Raw genomic sequence first — 22,301 nt, 5'->3', positions numbered from 1 at the left:
CCCCGAGTGGAGCCCGGGGCACCCCCCTTGCTACGCATCTGCCTCCAACATGGTCTCTCTAGATCTTTTTGGACTTGAGTTTTTGGACAGGCTTGTGCTGGGCTGGGGCTGATGGGAGTTGTAGTCTGGAAGGCAGAAAAATGTGCTAGGTAAGATAACCACAAGCAGAATTATGGTAGTGAGAGTTCATTATGTTGAAGATGGGGAACATTTTTTCAAATCCAAAGGAAAATGTTAGCCCTGTTCAGTTGTGTGAAGCATGTTCCATGAATGCAGGAGACCATCGTATATTCAGCAAATGCATAAATAATATATTTAGTTACAAATTTGGGGTAACAGTTTGGGTGTATAAGGGCACCTATAACTGCTAAAGTTGGTGAATGTTATAAATTAATAAACGGTAGAATTTAGATAATATTTGGAGTATGGAAGGGAAGATGCCAGGCCAGTGAAAAATACACATGGGATACAAGCTGTTAAGAATGACAAAGGATTTTTAAAGTGACACTAACAAGTGCAGAACAAGGGTGTTTTGTTTTCTTTTTTTTGAAGGGAAAGTGGTGGGTGATCGTATTTAAATTGGCTGGAGCCTGGAAAGGGGAAGAAGCCCTTAGGCCAGTGTTGGCTGTTGTATGTAGGTGTTAGTAGGCAGGGTCAGGATAATAGTGATCGTCAAATACATTTAGTATCTTAAAATAGAAACAGCAGGATTAGCACAGTAGCTTGTTATTCCGGTTTAGCTCAGTAACCCGAACTCTCTTGCTGGCGGATGAAATGTAAAGCATCTCCTGTCGTTAGCATTAGCCTTATATGCCCAGCACTCCTGCAAGAGTTAAAAATAACCCAGACCATTGTGATATGGGGGAGAGTGGTTTCGTTTGTTCTATGTCTAAACCAAATGGCTAAGCAGCTTTCACTCAGGCCAGTTCATAGCATAGGGCTCAGTGATAGTATCTCTCCAACCCAAATGGGATTAGTACATGACAAAAAAGGCAAAATGTTATTGTGTCTTTAATTAGGTGGTGCACAGTTGTGGGAATGGCATTGCATTCAGACTCTTGTATGCCGCTGGCTAGATTTTTAGAACATTCCTTTGCAAATATAGTGCTTTTCAAGGTCATGAGGCTTGTGACTGAGAACCCACTGCCATTTGCTTTTCAAAATGGGAATAGGACATAGTGTAGGAGTCAACTCCAGGGGGCTGTGGGTGCTTGGGCACCCACAATAGTATAATTCTGGGGGCCAGGCACCCACAAAGTCAATGAAAAAAGCCAGCAGGAGAGAAGCAGCTCAGCTCCGTCCTCCGCAGCCAACAAGCAAGGCATCCTTTTCTAGGGGGTGGGGCTTGGGCGTGGAGTGTGACAGAGTGTGACATCACATGCACTACATGTAGGCATGAGCTTGTGACATTCGTGTGTGGTGGCAGGCACCGGGACATAGGTTAGAAGTGGTCCCAGCTGGACAGATGTTTCAGGGACCCAACACTGGGAGTGAGCGAGCTGAAAGGAGCCTGTACTGAGAGTAGCTGTTGTCTAAATGGAGAATTAGGTTTAAATCCTATACCCTCTTTATAGGGAGGAAGTCCCACTGAATGCCTTAGGACTTGCTTCTTCTGAGTAGACACATACAGGGTTGTGCCATTAAGTCACACGTTACATTGCATTTCATAACACATTGATTATTAATTTAACATTTCTATGCCACCTTCAATCAAATAAGATTCCAGGGTTGTGTACCATAATATAGGCAATGAATGATTTAAAACCTAATAATGTTGTTGTTTAGTCGTTTAGTCGTGTCCGACTCTTCGTGACCCCATGGACCATAGCACGCCAGGCACTCCTGTCTTCCACTGCCTCCCGCAGTTTGGTCAAACTCATGTTGGTAGCTTCGAGAACACTGTCCAACCATCTTGTCCTCTGACGTCCCCTTCTCCTAGTGCCCTCAATCTTTCCCAACATCAGGGTCTTTTCCAAGGATTCTTCTCTTCTCATGAGGTGGCCAAAGTATTGGAGCCTCAGCTTCACGATCTGTCCTTCCAGGGAGCACTCAGGGCTGATTTCTTTAAGAATGGATAGGTTTGATCTTCTAGCAGTCCATGGGACTCTCAAGAGTCTCCTCCAGCACCATAATTCAAAAGCATCAATTCTTCGGTGATCAGCCTTCTTTATGGTCCAGCTCTCACTTCCATACATCACTACTGGGAAAACCATAGCTTTAACTATACGGACCTTTGTCGGCAAGGTGATGTCTCTGCTTTTTATGATGCTGTCTAGGTTTGTCATTGCTTTTCTCCCAAGAAGCAGGCGTCTTTTAATTTCGTGACTGCTGTCACCATCTGCAGTGATCAAGGAGCCCAAGAAGGTAAAATCTCTCACTGCCTCCATTTCTTCCCCTTCTATTTGCCAGGAGGTGATGGGACCAGTGGCCATGATCTTGGTTTTTTTGATGTTGAGCTTCAGACCATAATTTGCGCTCTCCTCTTTCACCCTCATTAAAAGGTTCTTTAATTCCTCCTCGCTTTCTGCCATCAAAGTTGTGTCATCTGCATATCTGAGGTTGTTGATATTTCTTCCGGCAATCTTAATTCCGGCTTGGGATTCATCTAGTCCAGCCTTTCGCATTATGAATTCTGCATATAAGTTAAATAAGCAGGGAGACAATATACAACCTTGTCGTACTCCTTTCCCAATTTTGAACCACTCAGTTGTTCCATATCCAGTTCTAACTGTAGCTTCTTGTCCCACATAGAGATTTCTCAGGAGACAGATGAGGTGATTAGGCACTCCCATTTCTTTAAGAACTTGCCATAGTTTGCTGTGGTCGACACAGTCAAAGGCTTTTGCATAGTCAATGAAGCAGAAGTAGACGTTTTTCTGGAACTCTCTAGCTTTCTCCATAATCCAGCGCATGTTTGCTATTTGGTCTCTGGTTCCTCTGCCCTTTTGAAATCCAGCTTGCACTTCTGGGAGTTCTCGGTCCACATACTGCCTAAGCCTGCCTTGTAGAATTTTAAGCATAACCTTACTAGCGTGTGAAATGAGCGCAATTGTGCGGTAGTTGGAGCATTCTTTGGCACTGCCCTTCTTTGGAATTGGGATGTAGACTGATCTTCTCCAATCCTCTGGCCATTGCTGAGTTTTCCAAACTTGCTGGCATATTGGGTGTAGCACCTTAACAGCATCATCTTTTAAAATTTTAAATAGTTCAGCTGGAATATCATCACTTCCACTGGCCTTGTTATTAGCAGTGCTTTCTAAGGCCCATTTTACTTCACTCTCCAAGATGTCTGGCTCAAGGTCAGCAACCACACTACCTGAGGTGTACGAAACCTCCATGTCTTTCTGGTATAATTCCTCTGTGTATTCTTGCCACCTCTTCTTGATGTCTTCTGCTTCTGTTAGGTCCTTACCACTTTTGTCCTTGATTATGGTAATCTTTCGTACAAAACCTAATAATACAATATACTAAAACATATATATATATATATATATATATATATATATATATATATGGCATTTTCCTTTCATCATGTCCATGAACTGAACAAATGCAAACCTGTTTAGCTTCAGCTCATGTCACGATGCAGCTGCTGATAATTATTCACTAGTTTGATTTTACTCATCCAGCATATAAGCTTCTCCACCCTCAAAAATAATTTTTTTAGCACCCTTGCAATGAAATAGAGTCAGCATATTTTTTAAATTGGAAAAGGAGACATGATCTAAAAGGTCCAAAGAATGCCAGTAAAAACTGAGAAACTTTGTTCTAGAATAGTATCACTTTTTCAATTAGCAAAGTTTGCTTTTTCCTCCACTTGTAAATAGAAGGGGAAGAAATGGAGGCAGTGAGAGATTTTACTTTCTTGGGCTCCTTGATCACTGCAGATGGTGACAGCAGTCCCGAAATTAAAAGACGCCTGCTTCTTGGGAGAAAAGCCATGACAAACCTAGACAGCATCTTAAAAAGCAGAGACATCACCTTGCCGACAAAGGTCCGTATAGTTAAAGCTATGGTTTTCCCAGTAGTGATGTATGGAAGTGAGAGCTGGACCATAAAGAAGGCTGATCGCCGAAGAATTGATGCTTTTGAATTGTGGTGCTGGAGGAGACTCTTGAGAGTCCCATGGACTGCTAGAAGAACAAACCTATACATTCTGAAGGAAATCAGCCCTGAGTGCTCACTGGAAGGACAGATCGTGAAGCTGAGGCTCCAATACTTTGGCCACCTCATGAGAAGAGAAGACTCCCTGATGTTGGGAAAGATTGAGGGCACTAGAAGAAGGGGATGACAGAGGACGAGATGGTTGGACAGTGTTCTCGAAGCTACGAACATGAGTTTGACCAAACTGCGGGAGGCAGTGGAAGACAGGAGTGCCTGGCATGCTCTGGTCCATGGGGTCACGAAGAATCGGACACGACTAAACGACTAAACATCAACAAAGGCCTCTCTGGTTCAATTTTCCAGAACCTGCCCAGCTTCTGCGTTTTGCAGCTCTGGGTGCCAAGTACACTCTTTGTACCACTCACATATGTAGACAAACCTGGCAGCTGTCATGGAAGGGGCCTGAGTCGCATGTAAGTAAAGGGTGGCAAAGGGCCAACAGCAGGTCTAAAAATATTGCAGGATGGGGGCATAATAGACTATTAAGTAATCTGATAGATTAAAGGAGAAGTGTCTATCATGCCTGCAGAGATGCTTGAATATGGATTAGCATAGAAAGTGCTCAGAGCCATCAGTGCTGAACGTTCAGGGAGGTCCCTTGTTCCTCCAGCTATTACTCCACTGTCCATGTAACCCCCCCCCCACCCATTATAGCCTCTCCACTATCCTTACTTCTCCCCTTCCAAAAAAAAGAAATCCACATGTAGGCAAATAGCAATTTTGAAGTTGAGTATATGCATTTGGTTAATGTCATTCATGCATGTAACCAAACAATGGTTGAGCGCAAACAAGCAAATGTGTGGGTTCTCAGAATGAAGATCATGACCACTGTGCTCCTCGCCTGGCCATGCTGCTGCTCTGCTATCCAGGGCTAAGGCATAGTTTGGCTTAGTGTTACCTACAAATCTGGGAGCATGCCTCCTTTTATTCCAGACACACCATAAGCTAGTTACAGGTAGGTAGCCGTGTTGGTCTGACGCAGTCAAGAATTTTTCAAATTTTTTTTAAAAAAATTCCTTCCAGTAGCACCTTAGAGACCAACTAAGTTTGTCATAGGTATGAGCTTTCATGTGCATGCACACTTCTTCAGATACACTGAAACAGAAGTCATGACCGGAAACACGTAAAAGCGACTTCCGGCACCGGCGCCGCCATTTTCTGATGCCCATAGAAGGGCAAATCGCCACCGGAAGTCGCGTCACGCAACTTCCGGTCATGCACGGAAGCGACTTCCGGTCATGCACGGAAGCGACTTCCGGTCATGCACGGAAGCGACTTCCGGCGCCGGCACCGCCATTTTCTGGTGCCCATAGAAGGGCAAAGCGGCACCAGAAAAATGGCCGCGGGGCCGAAGCCGATTTAAGGGACAATACCGGGATTTTAACCTAAACGGGAGACCGCCGGGAAACGGTAAGAAAAAAGGGGTTTTCCCGGCGGATACGGGATACTTGGCAGCTATGCATTTGGGGACAAACGGTGTAAGTAATTGTGACAAAATGGAAAATTTGTAAATTCCTCACAAGCTGCCTTAATGCTAAAACTCCCACAAGATCTCCATAAAGACTTGATTACCAACGTGCCTGCCATTTTGCATGGGTGTTGTTTGCTAGACATGGGGAACTGGAGCCCAGGGGCCAGATTAGGCCCACCAGGCATTCTAATTTGGTACATAAGACAGCTTTCCTCAGCCCCAGCACCTGTCCCATATCTGAAGTCAGGTGTGGAGCAGGTAAATCTGTGACTGCAAAGGAACAAGAAAGAGTGTCAGAGTGCACTCCAGATTGCTCCTGTGCGAGTTGGAATTGCATTTAGCACTTTTTAAATTTGGCACCAAATATGAGCCCCACTGGGATTGATTCCTCTGAGAAGCTCCAGATCAGAGCTCCTGCATTAAGGTCAAACGCAAGAGTCATGGAAGAGTAATTGCCTTTTGATATGCATAGCATGTAGATTCATCTAAAGCCGCCACCAGTATGTGATACATGCATAGTAAAACACAGGACTCCCCTGAGGCTGCTCTGGCATTTTGTTTGGCATGTGGGTTGGTCACTGAGTACAGCAACTTTATCATGAGGTGGGGGAGTCTTTCTGCAAAAGCATAAATGCTTCTCTCTTTGCAGCACACCAGGAAGGATTTTGCTACTTGCCACACACACAAAACCACATAATGTTTCTTTTGCATGATATGTTTCACCATTGCATTCTTACGGTTTATGTTTTGACTTTTACGCTAAAAAGAATTATCTGCAAAAAAAAGAGAGAGGTGTGTGTGGAGAGAATGGTTTAGTTTAACAACCGTGTGGCTTTCAATAAAGTCAGTCAGCTGGACAAAAATCATCTGACAGGATGCATCCAGCAAGCAGCCAGCTGGAAATAGGATTAAGCCAGTACTGTTTTACCAGTTCTGAATCTTTTGCGGCACTTCACAATTACAGTTTTCTTCTGCTGCAATGGAACAAAGCACACCACCAATGGAACAAACAATTTATTGCACCCACTTACAATTTTGTTCCCCAACATATCTTTATTCAGTCTCTTCTCTCCAGAGTTGCTCTTTCACATAGTACATTTTGATGAAATGGGTCCCCCCACATCTAGATTCACTTCAATTTTGTCTTCATGAAGATGAAGAGTTCCTTTGAGGCCTTTAGACTTCATACAGAAAGCTGCACTTCTGCTTCCATCTGCTGCGTACATGGTGCCTCAGCAGCAAGTACATCTCTCTCACATATGTCCTTTGTTCAAGCAACGTTCAGCTGAATATTACATAGTTCTAGACCTTTGCTACACTTATCACTCAGAAATGTGTTACACTACACTACACTACACTACACTACACTACACTACTCTCTCTCTCTCTCTCTCTCTCTCACACACACACACTGCCCACAGTAGAATTTATCAGAACTGTCAGGTTGTACAATATTGCTATGCATTGTAGTGACTTAATTCACATGGAAAAAAAGAACAGAGCATGCAGGTATTGATGAATATTGGACAGGTACATATTATTGCAAGAGCAAGGATATACTAAATAAACAGTGGTAGTAACTTTAGTCTAAGATTCATAGTGCATTCTTAAATGTAATTAAATGGTACTTACCCAATTTTCATATTTACAACCATTACTTGTACCCACCTGAGTAAAATGTGAATGTGATATACACCTGTTTAAGCCCATGGCAAGTATGTTTCTGTTAGTGTTGGTGAAACCAATTTTTTTTTATCCTCAAGGAATGCACTCTTAAAATTCTCTTCAAGTCCAGTAGCAGAACAGGGACCAGGAAAGAAATCCTACTCAAGCGGCCTGGGGGTCACTGATCCTTCTAGACTCTACCTATTACCCAAACCAATAACATAATATGAATTTAGGTGTGTAATACTGGATTGAGAGAGATCGGCTGGGGAAGGCAAAAAGAGCCTTCTTTCTTCAGCTCCGACATCCAATTGCATCCAACAGAAAGGTATTCCTTGATGACATTTCCTTTGAAACTTTGCAAACAGGTTTTTCCGTCAGTCCACCAATAAGATCTGGCAGTCACAGGGATCATATATTTTAGTGTAGAAACTAAACTCAGGGGACAGTGTGGTAACTCAATCTTTGTTTTTGTTTTTCTTGCAAAACAGCCCAGTGAGAAATTCAGCATTTTCAGCATAAAAACCACATCACTTCAAGCACAAAACACAATGAAGAAAGCTAAGCCCAGACATGATTTATTTATTCCCAATATCTGTACAGTACAAAGGCCTCAGCAGTCCTCAGTTAGTCACTTTATTTTTATTTTATTTTTTAAAAAAACCTAACTAGATTTTATATTGTTAAGTGCGAACATGGTTGGTTAGCTTTTGGTGAAAGAACTTTAAAAACAAACAAAGGAGGGGGGACAGAAGAAACAAAGGAGGGGGGACAGAAGAAACACCATGCTCATATCGGTATGTAGATTAGGGTGTGTTCTGTAACCCTGATAATTACAGAACCACTTATTTTGTGACTCAAGGGGGGGGGAGTTAACCATTTGAAACTGTTGCGAAAAAACTCAAAGCTGTTAAAGGCTGTAAACTCCTTTTTTCTCACCAATCCCTCAAAGGGTCCTGAAAATATGCACTCTGAAATGAGCTTATTGTCTAACACTTCCTGGTAAAAACTTCACACAGGAGAGTGAAATCATTCCTTTGACTTAATTGGCTGCCAGTCGCAGCCTTGACACAGGAACAAAGGAGTAATTCAGCAAAGTGGTTAAAAAGGCAAAGGACCCCTGACAGTTAAGTCCAGTCACGAATGACTCTGGGGTTGCAGCGCTCATCTCACTTTACTGGCCGAGGGAGCCGGCGTTTGTCCACAGACAGTTTTTCCGGGTCATGTGGCCAGCATAAGTAAGCCGCTTCTGGCAAACACACAGCAACACACAGAAACGCCGTTTACCTTCTCGCTGGAGCGGTACCTATTTATATACTTGCACTTTGACATGCTTTTGAACTGCTAGGTTGGCAGGAGCAGGGACCGAGCACCCCGTTGCAGGGATTCGAACCACCGACCTTCCGATCGGCAAGCCCTAGGCTCAGTGGTTTACACCACAGCGCCACCAACATCCCACAGCAAAGTGGTGAGGATGATTGAAAACCTGCACGCTCATATCCAGTGCTTTAAAAGGAGTGCTCTCATTTTCCTACTCATATTGAAATACTGCCCCTCAATGAGGCCAAACTTAGATTCACTGCCCTGTGTTGCTCCATTCTGTTAAAGCCATTAGATTGATCTTCTACCTCTACAAAGATCTAGGATTCCATGCATCTAAGAGACAAATCAGCCTGCTCTCAACATAAACTTTTCTTTGTCCCAACAACAGAAGACCTAGCCTGAAAGAGGAGAGCGTTGGGATTAAGCTCTATGCACAGACACTAAGGCCAAGAAGCAAGTCAATACAACTGATTCAAGCCCATGCCAGGAGCACAGCGGAGGACAAAGAGAGAGCACTTGATAAAAAAAATTGACATCTTAAGGACTCCAGCATTATACACATTCACTGGTCCAGTAAACTGTTGTTATGGCAACCAGGAGAAGGGCTTTTGTCATTTGGAGACATGAATCTTGCAAGCTTACAGAACTTTCCATGGGCTTTCAAGCCAGTCTTCTACAGCATACGGTAGTTACAAACAGGAAGTGATCAGCCGCAGCATAAATCTTACCTTGAGCAGTTCTTAAAGAGTTTGCAAGCACCAGAAACTAGAAGATGCCTTTCAACAATGGCCTGCATCCAATTCTTAAGGAGTTCCAAGTGAGGAAAAGTTCCACTGATTCTTCTGTCCACAAGTCAGAGAATGGCAAGGCTATTTGCAGTCCCTGAATGTGACTTAACTTCTATTTAATTAAGTGAAAAAGTGGTTCATGGGTCCTTATTGAAATTCATATTAAACATGCCAGGGTTTATAGTTCTTTGGTACTTAATACTAATACATTACGCAGGTGGCGTTGTGGGTTAAACCACTGAGCCTAGGGCTTGCCAATCAGAAGGTCAGCGGTCTGAATCCCCGCGACGCAGTGAGCTCCTGTTACTCGGTCCCTGCTCCTGCCAACCTAGCAGTTCGAAAGCACATCAAAGTGCAAGTAGATAAATAGGTACCGCTACAGCGGTAAGGTAAACAGCGCTTCCGTGTGCTGCTCTGTTTTTGCTGGAAGCAGCTTTGTCATGCTGGCCACATGACCTTGAAGCTATACGCCGGCTCCCTCGGCCAATAACGCGAGATGAGCGCCACAACCCCAGAGTCGGTCATGACTGGACCTAATGGTCAGGGGTCCCTTTACCTTTACTAATATAGACAGTAGCAAAACCCAGCTATTGCTGGCAAAGAATTAGGATGATTTCAACATAGGAGCTTGACTTGCTTAAAGAACAGTATGCTCAGCCCTGTTTCCCCAGCCAGTGCACAAAGTGGAAGGTTTAAGAATGCCATTTCCTCCCTAATCAGACATAGACTAATGGAGTCCTACACTTAACACAAGCCAGGCCCTCTAACAGTAATAAATATTAGACATTGCTACAGATGTAGCCTGCTCCTACGGACAGCATTGTGTTTCATTTCGTTTGTAGCCGGTAGACATCAGATCTCACTTTTGAAGACTGACAATTCAGATACCAGTATTTATGGTAAAAGGCTAAACAGTATTTCTTACCATTTTAACTTTGTGTGCAAACAGGAGAAAAAGGCTGGCATGTTGAGACTGGAACAAGCAAGCAGCTGCACACTTCACCTGATGCCATTTGCCGGTCTAAAATTGGTCTCACAATGGTGGGGCTAGAATATAGCATGTCAGAATCAATGTTGGATCCCCATCTCCAGGACACAGATGACTCAAGCCACTGTCTTGAATGTCAACTCAAGTCGCTTTCTAATTTTAGCCTTCAGCCCAACCCTCAACCTTCATTTCTAAACCTCCCAACCCTCTCTCTGTCTCTTCTCTTCCTTGCACAGCTCCCTGCTGGGCATGTAATAATCTCAACTGGGACAGTAATCTCAACACAAGACAAGAAGGACAGAGCATCTATTCTATGTCCTCTTCTAAATCCAGCCAGCCACCACGGAAGGAGGGAAGGAAGCTGCTGCAGGCCTAAACTCCCAGATGCTCCCAGCTTCCTTTCAAGTCTGATGGCTACTACCACTGGAGTTTTTGTGACTGCAATGCTAAACTTTTGCTGTTGGAATGAAAGTAACTTACGTATCATAGAAATCATACCTCCCAAATGTCTAGCACCTTCCTGGGAAACACCATGCTATAGTTATTATTATTTATAAAATTTGTATACCACCCTTCATCCAAAGATCTCAGTGTGGTTCACAGCATAGTTTGATAGCTCTTGACCTGAAATATTAACATTCTCATAATAATAACCCCCAACATTTTCTAAATTCAGGGTCTGCTTAAAAGAGGTGGATTGTAATAATAATAATAATAATAATAATAATAATAATAATAATAATAATAATAATGGCCTATTGGCTTTTACAAGTCCCACCTCTTCAGCAGGGAGGACACTGGAATTAAGGGCTCATCCACACTCACTTAACCTGTGTTTTGATCATATTGTGCACTGATTAATTCCCCTGGGTCTGAGAGTGTAATACAAACAATGACTGAAGTGGAAGGAGTATGAAAGCTAGAATTACTCTGGCCTCACTCTGAAGCCCACCCATCCAAGCCAAAGTCCCAACAAGTGGAGATCAATAATGTGTACTCAAAACCCTCCTGCTGGCTCTTCTCCCTCAGTCCTATTTTAAAAGGAAATGCCAGAAATGGGCTTGAGAGCATGCACATTCATTCCTAGATAGGATTAGGTTTAATGGCACTCCCAATTTCTGAAGGTAAATGAAATTATACTGTGCCAAACACGACTCTGTTCATGCTACTTTTCCCACCTAAAGAGCCTAGGCTGGAGATCTGGTTTCTTGCTGTTTTAGTTCACGGTGTGCTATTGAAATGTCACTCCATTGCTAGAGGAACACCCACACAGCATAAAAGAGGTGAATCACAATGAGATCTCAACTCAGTGGGTCCAATTCTCATCTTACAAAAACATCAGAAGTAATTCTGTTAGATCACTGACGTTACACCACTGGGGGTGCAAAACCAGAAGCAAAACCAGCCAAGAAATGATTTAAAATTCAGTTCCGCTCTCAGATACATTGTAAATGGACAAAGGAATTTTCAGCATGTGTAATCTGTAGGAGTGCAAACCACAACACTAACTGTTTTATGCTCACGCATGAGACTGGATGCAAACAGATACTGCTTTTTAGCTCAGAGCTTCTCGTGTTTCTAGTGGGTGGGTGGTGGGAATCTTTTCTGAAACAAGTTTCTTAAAGGATGCCATTTTCAGCAACCACTTTGCTGTGCAATTCAGAGCCAATAGCACCAACTTGGTTAACCTCCAAGAAACTGCAGGGTGTTGTTTTTTAAAATACATTTTAGGTAAAGCTTTATGTTGTGCTATGTGATGATTTCAGAGTTGAAGAACAAGTGAAGATGCCTAGCTAACTGTCAATGTTTCTTTTGTTTTACTGCCAAGTATTAACAAATTATTCAGATGTCAGGAAATTTGTCATATTTTCATATGATGAACATGACTTATAGTGGGTTGTCTTACTGTCTGGCTTCCATTTTTAAAAGACCCAAATTACTTAATGAACCGGAAAGCTACTTAAGACACTTTGCTTAGCTGCCATCACTATGGGCTGGGGGAGACTAGCTTTCCCTCTTTCCATCCATTGTTCAGTCGTAAGAATCTTTTTGAAGTCCCTATTTCCAGCCCAGACTGACTTAGTGGGCTTCCAGAGTGGTGCTATTTTCAGATTGAATGCAAACGCAATGAAAGCTAGCTTGGTGCACTTGCACAACAAACCCACCCACCCCCCACCCCCAGTGGATATTTTGCTATGATGAAAGATATGTGGGATAATGAATGATGCAACACTACATAACCTCCCTCCAAGCAAACCAGAATATTCAAAACAGGTTGACTGGAAGTGAGCCTGGGCGTGGTAATCCAAACTTCTACTTTTACTCTCATGTGATAAAGAACCACAATGTTCTGAACATGGAATTGTAAAGCAGTACAAAAGGGACAACCAGACCCCCCCGCCCAAGTGCAACCTGTCCTCAGTTACTGTCCTGCAACTTGTTGTTGTTGTTGTTGTTTTTGTTGTGTAGTTTAATGTCCCTTTCATCCCGAAATGAAAGATTTAATTGTAATGAATAATAAATTCTCCTCCTACAGTACGTTAGGAGTTGCAAATAATAAAAATACTTAATGTTTAGCACCCCTTTAATTTCAGCTTGCAATAAACCAATATGGGAAAGTGTGTGTGCATATATGTTTAACTTTTAAGAACCCCTTTCAACCGTGAGAATGCCATATTTAATTCCCCGCCCCCATCCAATTCAGTTCAGGGTCCAATTCCAACATTCTTTAGTGAAATTATCAAGTTCAGATAATGAACATGTGCTGAAAAAGAAAGGTTCGTTTTACTCCGCAGGTGTTATAAACTGTCTAAGGGCCTCTCCAGACTGTGGTGCCTTGTTTTGTAGATGTATTCAGCAACATGGCATTGATGCAATAATAGCACATTTGTGGTAGATTTATACGGGACCATCCTTCCTTTTTATTAGTTTTGTGATACTTCCCCAGTGTCATTATATTATTGCTGTATGAAGGGGTTAGGGTTGACTAATCAGGATGGCTTTCAGTCTGTATGGAAACATGCCTTCCTAAAAAAAAACCCCAAAACCTCCAGCTATATAGATTCTCTTTAGGCTCTCATCCCTCTGCCACATCACTCCACGTCCAGCAAATCAGCTAACTATCTTTCTGTATACTCAGTCCAAAAGCATTGCCAAGGCTTCATGCTGGCACATTTAAACGCATTCTCCCCAGCAGTCCTGGAAGGAAGATACTTAAAAAAAAAAAAACCTACCATGAAGGCAAGTGCCCCCTAGACTTGACACAGGTCAAGTCAGTGACCCATGTCCTCTTCCTTTTGTCATAATCCTACTGAAATCTTTATTGAACCTTTCTTATCAAATCTAGCAGGATGAGCAGATGCATTCTATGTCCTTCTACTCCTTTTGGTTCAAAATACATCTATCACTCGCAGTGTGAACTGCTCCCAGCCACTTTGTAATCTTCCTCTTTGGAGTTCATGACATGATTACATCTTTTAAGTTGTTGATGCCTTTTTGTTCCACTCTATGCTACTCTTATTTACCTCATTCTTTTATTTTATTTTATCCTCTTTTACTCTATTAATCCACATTTAAGACTGCGTTTTATGTGCTTTTTATTTTGCTTCCTTGGTGCCGGTCATTGACAGCAACAATAAAGGGACAAAAACCAGAATATTTGTGGCATAAAGAGCCGCAGGATTTCAGCAGGAAGCAATGGAACATGCACTGACTGCAAACGAAGCAGCATCACTGCTCTCAATCTTTAGCAGGCATAAACAGTATTGAAATTAGGATCGTGTAAAACAGGCCCAACACCATCAAGAGCACAACTCATCATGAAGGCACAATAAAATGATGTGTGGAGGAGCCTTAACCATGTAGGTGTCTCAACATGGAAGATAAGGGGTTGGACATACACCCCAGGCCCTCAATGCACACTTTAAGAGGACTACTATACATGTGGCATGAGGTAGCAATCATTCCTTTAAAAAAGTATAACATCTTGTTGCCCTGTGGGTCAATTATGACCATGTAAGCTATTTATAATGTACTAAACGTACTGGCATATTTCCTTTGTAATAGGCATATGCCATTTTTTTAAATCTTAAAAATTAAATCTGAAGAAAAATCACCGCTATACATTAAAAAGCAATTAAGGTCCATTCTTCACACCTTTCCTGGGCACACTGGAATCTTTCGCCTTAAAGTAAGTTGGTCAATAGTTTCTTTCAATGGAATGCTGTAAGGAAACTTGAGTTAACACAACTTTATCAGGTTGCTTCTGTACTCAAAACAGATTGGCAAAGTAAGAACACCTTTCACTTCTGCCATTGGTTAAAATACACGTAAAACGAAGCCCCAATTTGTTGCATTTATTTGAGTAAATATCTGGTAAATAAAGTCATTGATAAAACATTACAAAATTAAATACATTTTAAAAAGCTTGCCAGTTTACATAAAGTCCACAAACATGTATTTATTCTTTTAAAAAATAATATGTTCAGAGCACCCTTGATATAAAATGCCAGACTAGCATCTACCAGCAGATGGTGGCTTGTGAAACATTTAGAATGTTTTCCTGAAGTGTTTGGGATTCCGGCTTTCACAACTAAGAACCAGTACCACCCACACACCCTACCAAGTTTGATGCCAAAGTTGGAGAATCAGTCTAATATTCTTGTCACAAGAAGAGAGGGTGGGAAGAAACTGCATTGGGCCAATATTACACTGTTTTGTTTGGTTTCACTTGCATTTCCTCATGTGGAAACCTTCAAATGGCATCTACCCTTCCCTCACTGTTGCATCGGACCCTTAGGCAGTAGGTTAACACAATCCTAACAGACCATGAGGTGAAGAGGAGATGATCTGGCTAAGCATCAAAAGTCAATAAAAATAAGTTCAAAGTCTACAAAATTAAGCCCTTGAAACCCCCTAGCTTGCTCATATGTTGCTTTGTGAATGAGTCTATTCACCCCAATGCTTTAAATGCATTTAGAAACAGTGCCAGCATTGACTTAACAAATTGCCTCCCTCCCCCACCACCAACATCACATCTGCTACAACTTTCATTTAAATTGTTAACTAGACCACATTTCCCTTCCAACCATGTGAAGCAAAACGTAACACTCACTCGATAATTTATGTACATAAGCACAAGAACCTTAACATCCATGAGTCTGGTGCACAACTTAATGAAACAACCCAAATGGTCGCCAAGGAAGAGCACCCCCTAGTAGTTTTATACAGAACTCATCAGGTAGGATTGCTGTCTGGGACAGCGGAAGTCTTTCTAAATTTGGCGTTTCCCCACCCACTTTGAGCATCCTCAGGTAGTAAAAGCAGCATCCATATTGTTGATATCCATGATATATATAAAAAAACAACTGACACTTTAAAAAAAAGCCTGAAAAACAGAAGTCGTCAAATTCATTAAAATGTCAGAACTCAACCAAAAAGTAATAAATTGCTCATAAAGAACTAGAAGTTGATCTATCGAAAGTCCCACTTTAGCAGCCACATCTCTCAAGAGGGCTCTGCTTCCAGTTATATACTCTTCTTCTGAGGAGGGCTCAATTTTCTCATCCCTCTTATCCGAGTTAGCAGTTCTTTGATAAAATCCTACAAAAACAAAGAATTGGAGGAAACGTGTCATTAGAAAAAAAAACACCAAGAAAGCGCAACCCCTACCCATGCATTCATTCTAACACAACATTCAAAGCAAGAAAGGCCATGGACTCCGAAATGCATGTTTTAACAAAAGGCTGCTTTCAAAATCCCAGGGATCCGGATTGAGTACAGTTGCACAAGCGGGAACCCAGAAAAAGACTGTCAGTGGCAGAAGAGGGGAACGTCTCCCCTAGTGACCCCACTTGCAACCAAAGGGCATACTTTGCCCAGACCTAATGCCTCCTCCCCACTCCATTTCTCTCAATCACAATGGTGGCAGAGGGAAATTGATCCCATTCACACACACACACACACACACTTCCCTCCCACCTGCCAGCGGAGAACATTCACTAAGTTTCTAGCCATCTCCGTATATTCCTGCTGTGGAGATGCATTTTGAAACATGAGCACTGACTTCTAAAGGAGCCAGTTTCTGTCCCCCATTTGGAGTTCCATCTGAATAAATCAAAAGACTACTGTATACATCTCCTGCTCAAACATGAATGGCACCTGCATCACTAAACACTCTCTGCTTTGCTGTGAAGTTTCAGAGAGTTCTATTTCTAGCCTGCTTACTGGGAAAAGGACAGTGTGTGTATTAATAGTACAGAGGCATTAGTCATTTACAATACCCAAACATTTCCTGGAGGCTTGTAAAGCCAGAGTGCCTCTTTCTAGGCAACAGATTTATGTGGCAAAGTTTAGTGCAATACTCCAATACTGTAGTATGAAAGATTGGCTGTTTCAGTCTGACTGAATCTGCTCACATACCATACACACAGAAGGTCAGAGATTTTCCCTGCTGCTTGCAAAGTATGTTTTTCCCCAGGTTGATGCCACATGCCCAGAAAGGTATTTTTAGCTGCTGGCATCCACTAAACAAGCTTACTTTTAAGATAAGGCAGCCACATCAAAACATTGTGTCATTCATTTCTTACAGATGACTAACTGCTGGGGGGGGGGAGAGACAGAGAGAGAGACAGAGAGAGACAGAGAGAGAGAGAGAGAGAGAGAGAGAGAGAGAGAGAGAGAGAGAGAGAGAGAGAGAGAGAGAGAGAGAGAGAGAGAGAGAGAGAGAGAGAGAGAGAGAGAGAGCTCTTTCTCCCTCTGTCAAAAAGGCTAGAAAGCAACAAAGGAATCATGGAAGCAGTGAACAACCTGACAAGTATATACAGTCTGCTTGTTTAGCACAGTATAAAAGCTGGTGTCTCAAATGCCCTTATTTTACAATACACGGAAAACACCCAAGCAGCTATGTGCAGCTGCACAACACACTTTCAAGTTACTAAACACAGGAAGCTGCTATATAATAATTTGGACCACTGACCCATCCAGCTCAATATTGACTATGCTGATTAGTTCACCAGGAATTCAGGCAGGAGATGTTTTCCAGCCTTACCTGGAGATGCCAGGGATTGAAACTGAAGGATGCACAACACAAGCTTCATGGCCCTTCCACAACAGTTAATTTTTCATTCCACAGGGATTGTTCTGTTTGTTATATTTTTCAGGTGGTAGATTTCATAAGACTCAACAAAAGGCTCATGCTAAATTTACAGTTGCCTTAAACAAGGAACAACTAGGAAAATTCTATTTGCTACATACGGTACCTTCATCCCCTTACCCTTTACATCAAGGATCAATTCAAGGCCAGGTAGATGCAAATATTTGTACTTAGTAACTGCAACAGAGGATTGTTGCAGGAAGACCATCAGTAGTCCACTACTGTTGCTTTTAACAAACAGGTTACATGTTAAACACATGTCGACATGGACCAACACTGCACACATTTATGGAAAATCTATTCACGTTCCCCATGCAACTACAGTGATGAGCATACACACCCATTTTAAATATGTGTGCAATGTCTGCCCAGCATGTGCTTGTTGCAGGAAGAACACCAGTGCTTCTCACAGCCACATGTGAAGCTGCCCTGAGTTAATAAGGATTTGAAACCTGGCAGAGGAGATCATTGGGCAGTGTGGTTTAACACAATTTGAGATCCAACTATCTAGCCAAAAGTATAACGGCAAAGTATTCAAACAACGCCATTAACATGGAACTAGATTATAGCTATCTGTGCAGGTTTATTCATTTGGGTAAGACAAGTTGATTTGTACACACTAGACTATTGTCATGTTCTTAAATTTAAAACAGTATAAGATTGGTTTACCTCTGTGGGTTTGTAGCAATCTACAAGCGCTTCCTAGAAATAAAATAAGAGCATCAGTGGTTTTTATAAGGGCAGTCTTCCTTCTTGCATCTAAGGATTGGACACTTTCAAAGTAACCACCACTTGCTGAGGAATAGACATTTTCTATGTCAGTATTTCATAGTCTAGGGGAAACAGTTAAACAAGTTCTACCTACTGCAATCAATGCCTGGATTCATATTACTTTACTCCACAATTAAGGGTTTATCTTTCATTTCTCACAAGTTATACCTAGAATGGGATTGAGGTAAAAGACTATTCTACATTGCAGCAGTAACCTCCACACCTACCCCAAAAACTCTGTACAGAAAATTATTCTAGGTTTGCGATTCAGACAGTGAAGATCTAATTAGGTGGCCCATGTATCTTAATTGCTGTCCCAAGTTGGTAAAATCAAACTAACTTGTAATTTGAGTGCTCTCTCCTCTTCATTAGCAGCATCAAGAAGGTCATCAATGTCAATTTCTACATCGGGCATCTCTTCTTCCTGGGAAAAAAGGGAAGTTCAAAACTATATCATTCAATTTCATTTTAGCCAGGTTAAAAAGCTGAATGGCAATCTCTCACACATACATTGACACCTCATTCTACCATCTGCTGAAGGCAGCCCTGTTTAGCCCTGGTAAAAAAAATAATGCAATTTTGCAGGTGTAAAGAGAAGCAGACTAAAGGAGAGACCTGCAAAGTATTCAAGAGGGTTACCTCCCTTTTCCCGCTTCATTTCAGCTCCAGAAAAAAATGTGACTTTTTATTTTACTTATATTATTTATTAGATTTGCATACCTACATTATGGGAGCAGCTTAACTAGAGAGAGAAAATGTATTTCCATTTTGATAATTCCTACAGCATGATTTTTATTATTTTATTTAATACTAGCTGATAATGTTCAGGGGCTGCCCATGAATTTTTTTGAAACCACTTTCCAAAATATATATATTAAACTTCATAAAATTTATATACCACTTGATTGTAAAAAAATAATAATCCTCAAAGCGATTTACAAAGAGAATAAAACAATAAAATTATCAATAAAAACGTTAAGCTATGTAAATCATTCAAATCAGCAATAAACTCCAGCAATAATTCCTAAATCAAATGTTGGGAACATGAATTCAGATCCTAAAAGGATACATTTAAGCCTAATTAGAGGTCACAACAGCTGGTTAGGACATTTAATTTTACACCTTTGAAGCTAAAGGATTAGTTTTGCCTGTTAATGCTAATCTAAATGTGTTGCTATCAGAGCACATTGTGGTTGTGAAGAGGGCATTTACCAGCCCTATGAAGAGAGACCAGGCTGGCAAGGAAGTTGCCATAAACATGGCATTGGGGAGAGTTGGGTTTCATTGAAGAATTGGGACATGAGCTAAAAGAGAGATTTGTTCAGCTGTGTGACCATCGGTCTACCATGGAGGTAGAAACTCAATTCCTTTCTTTCCCTTCTCTTACCTACCATTATAAACAGGAAAAAGCACCCTGGTAGTAATTGATTAGACACCAGGAAGCCACCAAAAGGCTAGAGCTCTTGTGTGGCCAGATTCTTTTCACAACAGACAATCTGTGGAATACTTCAAGGCAGAAAAGAAATCATTAGTATGGTAAATATTTGTTCTGTAGGACTAACTACGAAAAAAAACCAGCCAAGAAAGCCAAATAAATGCACACACAAAAGTCAAGGTAAACTGTGGAGAAAAAGGCTACAATTCTAGTCTTTGTGACTGAAGATTTCCCACAAGCCTTCAAACACTTGCATCTGGAGGGATCTTCATGTTTCTCCACATCTGTGGGCTGATCAGGTCTGCCCCTTAGTACAAGAACGAGACAGTTTGAAACAGCCTGTATGTCGGTGTGAGCTCCTCTACACCAACAGATGGGCAGCTTTTTTATTATTTTTTATTATTTAAAGAAGATATAAAGACTTTGAATCCATTAAACCGATTCAAAACAAGTCATAACATTATTTGCCTAAAAGTCACTCTTGGGTGCAACCCAGCTGGTACCAAGGCGCAAACTCCATTTCATTTCGCTCAACCTTGAGACAAACTTCCCATATGCCCAACAGGCATTAACAGAAGCTGGACCATACCCTTAGTTTACAAACTGTCGTCTGTATGCCTCCCCCCAATAGCTCTGTTTTCATAAGTTAAAAAAATAAAAATGTCAAGACTGACTACATCTGAGAGATGACAGCATGCTAGTCTATCAAGACATCTGCCCTGTCATTAAAAAAGGGTTATAAAAAGGAGTCAGTAATCTTAGAACAACAAAAATAGTATGATGGTGGTTTGAAGGTTTGTTTAGTTTGCTCAAATGTTTGGTAAGAAGATGACATTAACTGTAATTCTTGTTGTAGTCCTCTCAGCATCACTGAAGGGGAGGTAATGACTTTTTTAAAAAAAACACTTTTTGGCATTACTCTGTTTTCCAAGACTAATATAAGTTCATCCATCCCTTTTGCAATCAACTCCTTTACTTCAGTCCCTCTTGGGCTACTCTGAATACTCCTGCAATTGTAGAGATGGCTGCAATTATTCTGAATCCAAGGGCTTTGGGGCCCACCAGAAATATTTACAATTTGCTCCCTCTGAAGTGCTTGGCAATTAACTTCAAACACAACTCTTTAAAATTAAAGGCATAAGGAAAGCATGAAAGACACGTGGTGGAGTTTGTAGGAGTTGTTTAGAAGCAGGGAGAGGAAACATACAGTAAACCATACTTCTTGACAGATTGTGTTAAGAGGATTCTTAAATTTGAGGATTTGTTGAGGCAGTACTTTTTCAGTTTTGTAAAGTATCGCGGGGATTCGAACTGCCAACATTCTGATCAGCAAGCCCTAGGCTCAGTGGTTTAGACCACAGCACCACCCGCGTCCCCATACTACCGTATTTAAGAAAGCACCAAATAATGCTGCATCTTGACCCTTTGATCAAGGCTTCAGCTCTAATCAGGGGTTTTCCCCAAAGGTGGCTAACAGATTTCAACCCATAACAATCCTGCATCTGAGTTGTATGTTGTCTTGTATTTTGGATTACCATTTGCTCATGCATTTGCACTTTTATAAAATGTACAAGTTTTATGAACATCTCCCAATAAAAGTCAGTTGCATCCAGTTGAAAAAGTAGTTATTCCAAGTTGCTAGTTACTTGAATCAGGCGCTGGTTACTTGGAAGCTCAGCTGCCACCAGGCAATTCACCAAGCCAAGGGAAAGGTCCCTCTTAGGAGTGTGGCACTTTATATTTTATGGAGTAAACCAGAGCCAGGTGTTTTTTGGCTCCAACTCCCACCAGCCCAGCCAGCGTGGTCAATCGTCAGGAATGTTGAGAGCTGTTGATGAGCATCATCTGGGACACAGTAGATAATAATTTATTTGCATATTGGATATTTGGAGACCCACATGCAGTGTCAGCTACCTATTATATTATATTATATACTGTACTAAAATTGTCATGCAATGTTCATATTGAAATAGGAATTGTTGATCAAAATATTATGTTGCACCGAGCACTATTAATACCTAGTTTCTTTATCGTCTCAACCTGTGCTATATGACGCAATTCCTTCTTCTCATAAGGAAACAAAAGTAGCTTGTCTGTGGCCCATTTACAATTTTAAACTGTTCTACAGAATGACAGCTTCTACCACTGCTGCTACAGCATGCTGACAAGTCTTTCATAACAACACAGTTTCTAAATTACATGCATCTTTTTTTAGAGGTCTGATGGTATCCAGACACAAATATAGACATTTGTTTAGCAAAGAAATGTCTCTTCTGTTTACCACTCTACTTTGATTATTCATCCGACTGAAAGGAAATACCCTTTCTTCACAATAGCCAGTTACTGTAGCTCTCCTCATACCACTTTGGGGGAAGAGATTCGTTTATAGAATTTTAATTAGGCTTTTAATGGCAAAGTTTAATGTATGATGTTTGGCATAAGCCTATTTTTAAAAACATGAAATAAAAAACCAAAGTGTGCACAACTGACACCAATCATTGTCTTAGCAAGCCTACTCATGCCAGCAAAAGCAAAACCACAGT

At 41.4% G+C, this 22,301-nt stretch overlaps 1 protein-coding gene across 1 annotated transcript in view; it reads right to left on the bottom strand.

Moving 5' to 3' along the window:
* Positions 1 to 14,696: 14,696 nt before the first annotated feature.
* The window catches only part of PPP1R14C (protein phosphatase 1 regulatory inhibitor subunit 14C), a 42,528-nt gene continuing 34,923 nt past the window's right edge, over positions 14,697 to 22,301 (bottom strand). Inside the window, exons 2-4 of the mRNA XM_035108767.2 lie at positions 18,664 to 18,747; positions 18,222 to 18,254; positions 14,697 to 16,000 (exon numbers count right to left, since the gene is read on the bottom strand). Of these exons, the coding sequence (XP_034964658.2) occupies positions 15,926 to 16,000; positions 18,222 to 18,254; positions 18,664 to 18,747 (192 nt within the window). The 3' untranslated portion in view covers positions 14,697 to 15,925. The remainder of the gene's footprint in view (positions 16,001 to 18,221; positions 18,255 to 18,663; positions 18,748 to 22,301) is intronic.

The sequence above is a fragment of the Zootoca vivipara genome, chromosome 3 (genome assembly GCF_963506605.1).
Source record: "Zootoca vivipara chromosome 3, rZooViv1.1, whole genome shotgun sequence".
NCBI lineage: Eukaryota > Metazoa > Chordata > Lepidosauria > Squamata > Lacertidae > Zootoca > Zootoca vivipara.
The sequence above is the reverse complement of the archived record's forward strand: the minus strand, read 5'-3'. Positions and strand labels throughout refer to the sequence as shown.